At 40.1% G+C, this 12,993-nt stretch overlaps 1 protein-coding gene across 1 annotated transcript in view; it reads right to left on the bottom strand.

Annotated features, from left to right (window-relative positions):
• LOC109030227 (uncharacterized) overlaps positions 1 to 12,993 on the bottom strand; it is a 110,006-nt gene that overhangs the window by 7,801 nt on the left and 89,212 nt on the right. Inside the window, exon 6 of the mRNA XM_019041078.2 lies at positions 844 to 1,005. Coding sequence (XP_018896623.2) covers positions 844 to 1,005 — 162 coding nt within the window. The remainder of the gene's footprint in view (positions 1 to 843; positions 1,006 to 12,993) is intronic.

The raw sequence follows: 12,993 nt of genomic DNA, 5'->3' as shown, positions 1-12,993 counted from the left end.
ATATACCATTCGATACTAATATCGAAACTGCACTCGAATGCGATAATTCCTTCCTAAAAAAAGCACGCCTATATTACGTCGACTTTGTTTGTCAAAATTGGTTAAGTGAATTCTTCAGTTTCCTAACAACAGAATTGCGATCTCAAAATTCGAAAAAAAATGACGAGTGGCTAAAAAAATGGAACCGATAGATGCGATATATCGCAAGTCGTTTTGACACAAAATATGGCTTCCATCGTATCACCTTAAAAGCGAAACAAATATTATTGGTGAATAATTTTAGATACAGTCGAAAAAAAGGTTATACAAATTGCCACGAATTAAAAACCGGCTAATTTGTTAGCGTGAAAATGATAGTTGCAGGAAATTTGCAACGTCGCAAATTGAGGGTGTGCATTCTCGTTTCACCATCGATGAACTTGCAAATGTATAATGATAGGAGATGGAAGCGGTTGAGCGTAAGCTACCTACCTGTTTGACTGACCGCGGAAGCCACTAGATTTGCCCTCAATTGAGAAGATAGGCAAAAGCGGCTACTCAGGAGTGGTAATAGTTGTATTCTCTGTATCTGCATATCGCGCAGAAGATGGAGAAGGACTTTGCATTCTCCTCTCTAATCAGCCCGACTGCATCGCGATAGAATAATTTTTTCTGAATTTTAGCTGAGAAAATGGAACTAATCGATGCGATGTATCGCATGTCGTTCTGCCACAAAATATAACGTCCGTCGAATCGCACCTTAAAAAATGTACGAAGAGTGAAAATTTTGAAACCCTGCAATCTAGACAAGTCTTCCTTGCGTTTTAACATCGGTTCGGAGAGAAATCGAGGATTTATACTTACTTCTCCATAGCAATGATTTGCTGTTTTTGATGCTGATAGTGGTACATCTGAGCGGAGTGGGCAAGCCGCCTGTCGCCCGTGGGGGATGAGTCCTTGTGTGGTCCCGTCACTCCATACGCGGGATAATCCACGTCAGCTGCCGCCTTCACTCGTTTCTGCAATCTGGAACACCATGACAACACGATTAACCTCACTTATATTGGTATTAGATCGTCACTCCTGGTCCCTACACGGTCCAACCCCGGACGAGGAAGTGGCGCACAGTGGATCGAGTCAATAGGAGAGGTCGGACAAACTATGGAAACTTTAAACGCCTAAAACTCCGTTTATACAGCATTTTGAGGTTCCAAAAGTGGCTCCATTAGTTTCCTCGTGAAATTTTCTTCCAGAAGCACCCCTGAACATTTAAAACGTGACGAAATAAACACCAAAATTCTCAGTTTTAGTCAAAAATTTCATGTCCGACCTCTCTAATTGACTCGATCGACTGTGCGGCATTAAAATGCCTGCGTCATGATAGACCATTACAAGTCGAAACAAAAAATATAATCATACACCGAAAAAAAGTTACGGGCTGTATAGACATACCGTCTGTTCCGGGCTCAGAGGCCGAAAGTTCCGGGTTCTGGAGCTGTAACTTCGAACTTCGGAACTTTCGGCCTCTGAGCCCAGAACGTGAACAGTATGTCGATATAGCTCGTAAGTGCAGCCCTCACGGTCGGAGTTTTTTTTTTCAGTGTGTGAACTGTTAAGAATTTGGAGTAAAAATGGGTCAGATGCGTTAGTCATAGAATCGTGTTTTGATGGTTGATTCTTGTAGATTAGCTAAGAAAACAGCAACTTTCTACGAGCACATTTTTAATTGACAATTTTTTCGGTCAGACCAATCCAGGTTTTTACTTTAATGTAAAACAAAAACAGAAAAAAAGAGAACAAAAATTATAGGGGAGGTTTTTCAAATACTGATGGAAGTAATATAGGTACCTATAACTTTAGAGACTTAAAAGTCACGATCCTTGCTTTAACGCAATGCTGCTTACGAAGATTTCTTTGAATACCTCACGTAAAGTAAGAAATAGAAAACAAACGCGAAAAATATGATATTGCACAAAAGTAGGAAGCACAAAAGTATGTGTTGCGATCTGCTCATTATTCATACATTTTAGAAATATAGCACTTAGTTCTACAACTTCGATCTCGTTCGAAAAAATTTACACGATACGGAGAGAAAACACTTTTCCCATCACTATCCGTTCCTTGACTAAATGATAATTTAGGAGCTGATGTATTGAGACAACGGTCACTTTCCGGTCAGCTCCCTAAAAAGAGGCGAAAAGGTTAATGGCGAAAAGTACTTTGAATAAGGATGAACAAGTTAAAAGCTAGGCTATTCTGCCGTGCTAAGGAAAAACGCCGTATGAACCTTCAGGCGTTGCCAAAATTCCTCCAATAAAAACCGAGTTTACTGAGAAAATTGTGCATACTTGTTTCCAAAACTTTCACACAATGTTTTACGGAATTTAATCTAAAATATCTGAAAACTTCAATGAAAAATATGCATAAATTTCGTCAAAAATACGTGTTTTATCGGAGGAAATTTGGCAACTCTCGAATGCTCATACGGTGTTCTTCCTTAGCACGAGAGTATTCGATATAATTCGCGGTGCCAAAAAGAAGAAAAGTACACTTTATCCTTTCATGAATGTCAATCACAATTGAGACCGATTGAAGGAATTATACACCTCGTTAAAGGCGGCCTCAAGCACACTTGAAAACACCGTGAGCTTGAAGTCAAAAGCCGAAAATATCGGCGTCCCAAAGACGTAAGGGCGTGCCTCCATGTTGGTGTGAGCCTTGGAAAGCATAGGGGTATATGGGAAATAGGGCTCATGCCATAATAAAGATACAACCTTACGTGGGGGCGGCGGTATGTACATAAAAGGGGGTCACTAACCAGAGAACCATGGGAGGAAAGGCGGGGGTGTTTTAAAGAATGAAGAGGGAGTTTTCCCTCCCACCGGGTGCGGTTTTCCTCCGAAATAAAAACATGGCTCCCGTGGGAAGGTAATAATTACTTTCATTAATGGACTTCGAGGCAGGGTAGGAATTTAAGCACCGTAGGCCGTGTTTTCTGACCGAAATTTCATACAAAACACATTGAAGATACTAAAAATACTCAAAATCAACACGAGTGAGGGATATTAGCGTTCATTGTTCAGTTAGGGTTAGGGAATTCAAACTTCCCGCTCGCGAAAACAACCAAAATCGACCACATTTCAATCGGTTGTTTTCAAAAGGGAACAAGTCCTCTCTTGCATGAGCCTTGACTACCATAAAAGGACGTACTAAGTAAGACTCATCGAAGAATCGACCTGTTCCCTTAAGAAAACAACTTATTCATTTTTCATAGAACACCTCGCTTTTGTATGTGGCGAGGGTTCAGTGACTCAAATGAACTTAATTTTGCAATTAGGATCTACAATTCCTAGTTTACCGTTAACAACACTTGTGTACGCAGGGAAACTAATGGTACGTGCGTTGTATTTAACAATAAACTGAGCCAGAAATTGTAGTTCTGAATTGCAAAATGTAGTCCAAATTTGAGTTTTTGTAAACCGAGGATCCTCTTCCCATGGACCGTGATAAAAGATGTGGATGCGATAGTTTCCGAATTAATTTTAATTCGTGTTCGCGCTTTTCAGGTTTATTTTTGGACACTTTTAGGGTTATCCATAATACAGTGGTCTACAAGGAAATAAAATAAAATTGAGAAGAAAAAAAAGAACAAAAATGTACCCAAAAACGGTTTGCAGGAAGTGAGTTTGTGGTAGGTGCTGACTTAATATCCCGAAAAATCAAAATCTTGGCTGATCCTAATTTCGAGATATCGCAATTTGAAATTTCAATAATAAATGCAAGTTTTCTACTCATTTTGATCCGTTTTTTTATTTATTTGTCCATTGAATCGGTGTTGGTCGGCTCACGTTTTTTATTTTCGCTCGATTCATGTAAATCGAATATACCATCTCGTTACATGCAGACGACCCATCGCACTCTTTTTTTTAACCGAACAATCCGCCTTCTACAGCGTCTGCGGCAATTGTTGTTGCGAATATGTTGTGCGTAATGATTTCAGCTCATTACATACTTGACTCTCTGAAGGCGTTTAATGTGCGAAAGTAGAGCACCCTGTTGGAAAACAACAGAAGTGAGATTGAACGAATTTCTTAATGCCTACTTCGTTCATTATCCGACAGATTGCACTACTTGCGCATATGAAACGCCTTCAGAGAGGCGAGTATGTAATGAGCAAAAATTAGCACGCACAACATATTCATAACAACAATTGCTGCAGACGCAACAGAAGGCGAATTCTTCAGTTTAAAAAAAGAGGATGATAGGTGGATTGCATTCAGCGAAAAGGAACCAGCGCGATTGCAGTGTTGTAAAAAAGTTGCTTCTTTACAATTTTTTAAAAAATCTCCCAGAAAAGCAAATAGTATCTGCTTCCTACCAAAAATTCCTAATTTTAAAGGAAAATAATTGTGTAAATTTTAATACTTTGCATATATTGAGTATTTTTAAAAGCTGATGGCCGTTGCCGTCCCAGTATTCGGTGGGCCCCTTTCATGGGGGGGGGGGGGGGGGTTCGGCGACCCTCATGATGGGGGCACTGTAGCGAATTTTTCCCCGAATCCAAAAAAAAAGAAAAGAAAAGAAAAAACTGAAAGTCTTGGAATGGGTACGTACAGTTCTTGTTTCATGGTGCTCAGGTTGTCTTGAAGATAATCCTTCATGCCATTAAACATGATTGATTTTATATCGAGAATATTATTTCAGGATTTCACCAAATTATGAACTAATAAATAAGGCGACTAGGAACACTGTTTGATTCTACAACGGAAGAAAAGACGCACTAATTTCGCGTAAGGCAATGCAGAATCTCAACGGAATAATTGTGGTGGCTGTTGTTTTATGACACTGACAGATCGCAAATTAGTAAATATACCGAAAAACTTAACGAGTTTTTTTCGTCAATTTAAATCACACTTGTCTCGAACACGAATGATTTGATTCATATATTCTGAAGCTGGTTAGAGGATGATTCCGTGAAATGGAGAGCAGTGCGCCAGTGCACCGTCATGAAAGACAGAAGAGAGACTATGATGAAATACTACTTGTTCTTGACACAGCTGACTTGATTCCAGAATCGTAAAACGTCAAATAAATTTTGATCGCACGACCAGTTGACTCACATACGGTCCTATTGGAGTCTCATAGAACTTTCCCGAAAAAATTTATTGAGATAATCTTGAACACACACGACTCGAATTAAATGTAGATACCCGATAAAAAATTAAACGTGTTTTACTTCTATCGGTTTGAGCTGACTGAGCAGTCTTTGCTCAGAGTTTCGTTAAAACGGCGAGGGAAGAAATTAGAGGCACTGGTATTGATGCGAATTAGAGTTTTTTCAACTTTAAGCCGCAATTTGAAGACGGATTAATAAAGTGCCAACATCAAATGCCACGCACTTAGTGATTGAAGATCGCAATGGGACCAGGGAATTAATTGCTAAATGAATACCCGATAGGAGAGAAAAGCCGATACACTATCCTTTTCCACTTAAAACCGCTATTGAAATGGCATCGAAGTCAATGCGACTGCAGGCACCAATAAATCAATAAAATTTATAACCGGAAAAGAGAATCAGTATAGATACAGTGATAGATAGCAGTTAGATTGTTCTTCATTTAAAAATCCAATTAAATAGATCTAAGTACCCTGTACCAAAGTCATTAGGTGATTCACGACCGCACGCAGAGACAATTCTTTTTCAAAATTAAACCAAAAACTTGTTTATTCGTACAGCATTTTATTCAGTCATAGAACTGGCATAGACATTTTGATTTAGTTAGGGGCTTCTCGATTTGATCGTTGATAAAATTAATTAAAATTATCCTGTTCTTTGAAGGGTTTTTTGAAGTTACAATTGGTCGATATTTAATTTTCTGATGGGATGAAGAACGCGATTGACTGTAGTCTTGGAGCACGACTGAAGACTGCGGTTATCTGCTGCTGTAAGGAAGAAGTGTCGGGGCTTGGGGCGCAATTGAGTATGTCGGTCGGTATGCCAACTATGTCATGCAGCTCTCATCAGGCCCTGAACGCCGAACCCGGACGCCTACACTGGCGTTCGGAGCTAAAACGACGTATGAACGACCAGACGTTGTCGAATTTTGCATGATGAAACACGGGTTTTGTGGAAATATTGTGAACACTTTTCCACTACTTTAGCAGAGTATTTCACGCACAATTCGATCTATAGAGGGGAGGAGAAGACAAAGAAGGAGAAGTAGAAGAGGAGGAGGAAGAAGAAGAAAATAAAAAAGAGGAAGAAGAAAAGAGGAGGAGGATGAAGAAGAAAAAAAGAGAAGGAGGAAGAAGAAGAAGAAAAGAGAAGGAGGAAGAAGAAGAAAAGAGAGGGGGGAGGAAGAAGAACAGAGAGGGAGGAAGAAGAAGAGAAGGAGGAAGAGGAAGAAAAGAGAAGGAGGAAGAAGAAGACGGGGAGAAGAGAAAGGAAGAAGAGGAAGAAAGAAAAAACGAAGAGGAAGGAGAAGAAGAAGAGGAGGAAATGATGAGGAAGGAGAAGACAAAGAGAAGGAAGAAGAGGAGGAGCTATAGGAAGGTGAAGACGAAGAGGAGGAAGACGAAGAAGCAGAGGAAGAAGAGGAGGAAGAGAAAGAAGAAGAAGACGACAAAGAGGAGGAGGAAGAGGAAGATGATGATGAAGAAGAAGAAGAAGAAGAGGAAGACTAATAAGAGAAAAATAGGAGAAAAATAATGCAAACGATAAGGTGAGGAAAAGGATAAGCAAAAATAAGAACGCAGGAGAAGAGGAAGAAGAATGAGAAGGAGAGAAGAAGGCAGGGGGAAAGGAAGGGGAAAGAATATGGAGAGAAAGGAAAAAAGAAAGATAAATATTAAGTAGAGAACTAGAGAAGAGAGGAGAGAAGGAGAGAAAGAGGAAGAACAAGAGGAGGAAGAGGAACAAGAAGAGGAGGGAACTCGAGCAGAGCAAGAATATTTTTCCTGTATCTTTTTAGGTTGTGTTTTCCTTCCTCCTACTCTCAGAGGAGTTTATCCACAATTTAATTCACAGTGTCTGAAAATTTTAAGGGACCATGTTTATAACTTTCCTCAAAAATATATATTTCCGACGAGAATGTCCATATTTTTTCTTTCAAAACCTTTCCTCAAAAACAAACATTTTATCGAGGAAAAGGCAACGCTCGAAAGTTCATAGGGCGTTCCTCCTCAGCGCGGAAGATCTCGCCCCTTCGCAGCTTCGACCCTCATCCGTTGAGCTTTTCATTAAAGTCCGAATTATTCGTGGGTTATTACCGACTCCGGCGGACACGTTCGCGCTTCGATCCGTAACCTTAGATGAGGTATGTGCGCACCCCCGGGCCCCGGGCGTCTTGTACGCGTGACGCCATGTCCGTGTTCCGGGGATTTCAGGATCGTGACCCTGGACTTGACAACCCGCTTGAGCTTCAATCCCTCCGGACATCCCCGATATAGGGTGGTTCCGCGGTTCACTGGGATCGTGGATGTTTTCCGAGTGATCGCAGCTAGAGTCCCTTTATACCCAGAGTTAAGACAACTCACTTTTGGTAGGGCTCTGGTTGGGCTGAAAGTGGCCTAAAAAAAAATCCAATTCTGATTAGTTCTCGCTCATGGAGGCCGAAACGAGTGCACCAAGATGGCGGTCCCTCGAATGTGAACAAGAATAATGAAAATATTACCTAATCGTGGTTTATCAAGAGTAAATTGTCATTTCCATCGGTCCAAAATGAAAACAGATTAAGAAATTATTCACAAACCAATCTCATTTTTTTTTTAATTGATCAATTTGTTGATGTTGTTTTTGTGTGACAGACATCGCAGAATTCCTGATCCTTATCCCTCAATATCGTTCGTTTGGGTGCACTCGTTTCGGCCTCCATAGCCAGCCAAGGCCGGCTACCAGTCAGCTGATAATCGAGTTGTCTTAACTCTGGGTATAAAGGGACTCTAATCGCAGCTTGAAGCTCAATGTTTCTCACCCTGCGATGGAATAGGGACCATAGAGTACATGGAGTCACGATGTAAATGGAAGAGCTGGCGCCACTTTTAAGCACACCAAAAAATAAGTGCTGCTGATTTATCATTGTGGATGTAAAAAAGTGTGCGAGAACTCACAAAACGCTGAAGCAGTTACTTTGCAATGCCAAGATGCCAAACTGTAACGCCAAAATGTAAAACTAACTGCTGTGTGGCTGTTAATTCAGCGGTTTGTGAGTTCTCGCACACTAATTTCACATCCGGAATGTTAACTCACCATCATTTTTTTTAGGTGCATTTTCCAGGTCTCGAATCTGAGAATGTGTCACGTTGGGTCGCTTTTCCCATACATAATCGATATTGTTTTCGATACACGGGGATCCGGCTATCCGATTTGCCCTGATAGCGAAGAGAGTAGTATAATGTAAGTGTCAAATTCTAAAACAGCAAGATTTAGCTTAATTGTACCAATACAAGACTTGTGATCTGTCAGTGCGCAAAACATGACGCAGTTTCAGACAAGAAAGCAGTAAAAGACAACATTCCTCCTGAGCGTCAATGGAACAGTGCCCTCTTCTAGATGATTTTGTTTATTTGGTTAATCAGAATTATAATTTTAAAAAAAATGATCAAATAATGAGTTTTGCAGTAACTTTGACTCTCTCGGCGAGAGATAGATACGCAAAGCTTCTGCAAGTTTATAGAAATTAAAATTTTGAAACGAAACATTTTCTTCGTGAGAAATAAAGAAGACATTTCCCAACAGGCAAACTTCTTACTTAGTTTCATTTTGCGAAACACTGAGAGGTGTCCATGAGCCTCCGTTCGACCCTGTGTGAAGGAAAATGCGCATCATAGCCTTACGATATGAGTGGGACGCGTGTAATCCGGATAGATTCGCGAGAATATTTTCTAAATCTTTTCATTGTCACCGAGGTTTGAAGAGGCGGTGTCTAATCAATCTACACACTGGAGCCGGGGAGTATTAAATTATCAGCTCCCTCGAGAGCAATTTCAGATTGGCCAGTAAAAGCTCTGAGGGTTTTGCGCTTCTCTCGACAGAGGGCGTGTGCTGTATCTTCAAGAATTTACCAGACGCTAGTGAGCCTTCATACTAAAAGTTCAGCCCCCACCAAAAGAATCTCCCGACACGCTTTCAATAGTAAAGTAAGTCCCAATATATTTATTTATTTTTTATCTATCAGTTTTTGCTACTCTCTCACATATTCTGCGTGGTCATTTTTACACTACTCGTGTGGAGTCATCAACACATCAAAAAAACAAAAAAAAAACATTCGCTATAACTTGATATGTCAAAAAGGAGGGTCCCCATTTGAAAATTTGATATTTTAGGGGGAGGGGGGTTGCTCCTCTCCCTGCTACTCTCTGAAGTGTGACCTCCCAAAAAGTTGTCCACCTCGATGATTGGGATAGCAATCTACACCGGAACATTTTAACTCGCACTGGAAAAAAAAACACATTGGATCTAGAGTCCAGACTCTTGGAAACATTGACCAGAAAAAAGACTCTTAATTCAATCAGATTTAAGCTTAAATCAAAAGGAAATCCGCTCAGATTAAGAGGCTTGGTTCTTGATTTAAGCTTAAATCTGATTGAATCAAGAGTATTTTTTCTTGTCGATGTTTTTAAAAGTCTGGACTCAAGATCCAATGTGTTTTTTTCCAGTGCGGTAATTGAAATAGTTATAGGAGAGCGAGCCATCGAGCGTTTCTTCATGGCCCATCCCCGGAATTCTGATTGGCTTCCGTGCCCAGAAGCTGAACGTCACGAAGTGGATCGAGTCAATGGGAGAGGTCGGAGAATACTTGGAAAAATTTCATGTTTGATCTCTGTAATTGCCTCGATCCACTGTGCGTCATCAAACGCTAGAGAGATTACACTTTCTACGGTTGCATAGATTATCTCACTATGTTATAAAATCCTGATCCCTTAAAATGTGGAGATCTGCGACATGCTATCCTGAAGTTACCGTTAGCGAGGTTATACTGCCGTGCTAAGGAAGAACGCCGTATGAACGTTTGAGAGTTGCCAAATTCCCTTCGATAAAATGTTTATTTCCGAGGAAAGTTACGAATATTTTTCCTTTACATTTTCAGAATCTTCAGGTGAAATTGCGAACAAAATTACCTGAAAAATTGGGAGGAAAATTTTCATAAAATTACCAGGATATTCGCGTTTTATTAAAGGAGATTTTGCAACGCCTGAAGGTTCATGCGGCGTTTTCCCTTGGCACGGCAGTATAGAAGTATTACGGAGATGTGAAATTTTATGTGCAGTGATGCACCTCGATCGCCTTTTTTCGAGTTTTCATTTTCAGCCGAGTTATCAAACGTTTCTTTTGCCAATCCCAGTAATTCTGATTTGCCTCCATGCTCAAGAGCTGAACCTCACCAACCGCTAGAGGGATTACATTTCTCTACGTTTGCACGGATTATGCGGGGAAAAATCGACGAGGGAGGTGCTCTGGGGGGATTTAACGAAATAGAATGAGAGAGGGCACCTAATCAGACGTGAAATTTTATGAGAACTACGGCGGTGCTCACTAAAATCCGCTCTCAAGGTCACAAACAAAGTTCTCAAAGTAAAGGTCATGAAAGCTACCACTAAAAATAGAGCGAATTTCAGGGCTGTTTTTAAGGAACAGAATGAAATGAAATAAAATGAGCCCTGCAGCAGAGGCTTTGTTCTCGAGAGACTATTCCATTATTAAAATTAAGATTAATCAGTCAAAAAGAAAAGCTGGTGCAGCGCAACGGCACATGCCGCCAAAAACATTCTTAGCGAGCCATTTTGATTAAACAAACTCCCTACACAAAGATATAAATTTGAAAAGATGAACGGAGTTACCTCACTGCATTTTTTGCTAAATTCAGCAAGGAATTAGTTAGTTAATTCAAGAGATTTCCAGGAAAAGGGCTCATAGCGTAACTACGCATGATATCAAATTATTCTTTGCACCTGCGTGGGCCTATTTTCTCCCGGAAAAACACCCACAATCCCGTCTTTCTGCCATAAAAAATGAGTCCCTGTCTTCAAAAATTGACTATTTAATCCTGAATTGGCATGGAGGACAAGGCACATAAGTGCAGTTTTTGAAAAAATCGAGATATTAATGATTTCAAGGAAAACTATTTTTAATGCATCAAAAAAAAAAAAAAAAAAAAAAATTCAATTTTTTTGTCAAAAATTCGCTCCCAAATTCCAACTTTTAAGCATCGAAAGGTCAGCCTGAACTTTCTTTCCGCCATAAGGATCCACGTAATTTCGGAACTTCAAACACATATTTTTCAAAATAGCAAAAACTGAACTTGTGCGCCTTGTCCTCCAAGCCCCTCAATTCATTTTTGTACAAAAAAAAAGACGGAAATCATTGTAATCCGGCTATCGCATACTGTAAACATGGCAGATCAGAATTTCAAACTTCCTCGTGAAACTACGTTTTTTAATTGAAAATTTAAAACCATCACGACTCCAGTTTGCTTTAAAATTGCCTGAGCAATCACCAGTTTGCATCAGTTTGTGCTTTAAAATTTTTGGACGTTTTACATTCCAAAATTTCCGCGGAGTTCTTCCCTGAGCTCTGAAACCAATGGCTCAATTAATAATTTATGAATTTTTAAGGACTAAATTCCTTCCAAATTCTACCACAGTCGATAAAAAATATTGGCGTTTTTACCAAGGTCCAGTAAAATTACCGAGAAAGTTCAATAATTTTACCGAGATTTCTCAGCAAAATTACCAATTCCATAAATGTTAATTTTACCAAGAAAAAACTGGGATCAAATAGAACCCTGAATTCTTGGTAATTTCACCCTTTTCTTAGTAAATACACCGAGATTTTTTTTTTTTAGTGTAGTAGGCGAAATGGACAATATTTTGCATGTAAACCCTTGAAATGAAGCTCTTGTTTAAGACTGCATAATATATATACACGTAATAAGTTGCACCATGTAGGTGGGTGCTGCTGCCTTCATGGACGAGCAAAAATAGTAACTCCTACTGATTATGAGAAAATCTCCTACGCCACGGCGGCGTTGATACCACTTTTTGATTCCAACATTTTAAATTCCTAGAACCCCAAGTGAAAGGTCACTGAAAATGTGGCTTCTTGCGACAAACTATCCCCAGAATTGTGATTACACTCCTTTCACGGCCATATTTAGAGAGGAGATGGGGAAACTTTGGCGAATCACTACAACTTCAATGCGCTCAACTGCAGCTGATGACAAAGCTATAATGGAAACAATGGAGCTCTTGCACAACGCCGGGATACAACGTTGCCATCGGTTCCTCTCCAATAATACATTTCTCTGTGAGAGGAATTTAATTATTCAGCCTCTTCCCGGAATTCGGCAACACTGCAGGGATTCGCGAATTAATTATTCTTCCCTCCGTAAGCATAACAGCTCGTGAGAAACAGTTGGTGCTGCTGATTAAGCCCCAAATCCAGCCCCCCCCCCCCCCCCCCCGTCCGATCCCGTTGCCCCGGGCATGAAAGGGGTCCAAAGCTGGGGCTGCGATGGCATATGAGAACAGAGCTATTGAAAGGACCGATAATTTTGTATAATTATTCGTCATTCGTATAATTTATGCAGGAGAAGGACTTAAAAAATGAGTGGGGATGTATATTTACAAGTGATGTGATGAATTTTGGTTATTTGACGCGGGTGTGACATTCCAAAACTGAATGGGGGAGCTTACCCTGGTAAAAATTGGCGATAAGAGCTGCGTTTCAAAATACCATAGGAGTTCTTATAGCCGGCTAAAGAAGGCTACAGAAAATCATATAGTTGGCTGTAGAATGCGGAGAAAATCATACGGCCGGACTATACGAAGCGATAAAAAATTATGCAGCCGGGCTATAGTTCCCGTCGCCGGGCTTTACACTTTATCGCCTGGCTGTTGCTTTTTCGCCATCGATTATAAAAGCTATAAGAAATTGTGTAGAAATTCGTGTGCTTTGGAAATCATTAAGTTTGATACGGAGCCACCTTAATATTTACAAAACACACATTATATTTT

Source organism: Bemisia tabaci, chromosome 8, assembly GCF_918797505.1.
Source record: "Bemisia tabaci chromosome 8, PGI_BMITA_v3".
Lineage (NCBI taxonomy): Eukaryota > Metazoa > Arthropoda > Insecta > Hemiptera > Aleyrodidae > Bemisia > Bemisia tabaci.
Note: the sequence above shows the minus strand (reverse complement) of the source record. Positions and strands in the feature narration are given on the sequence as shown.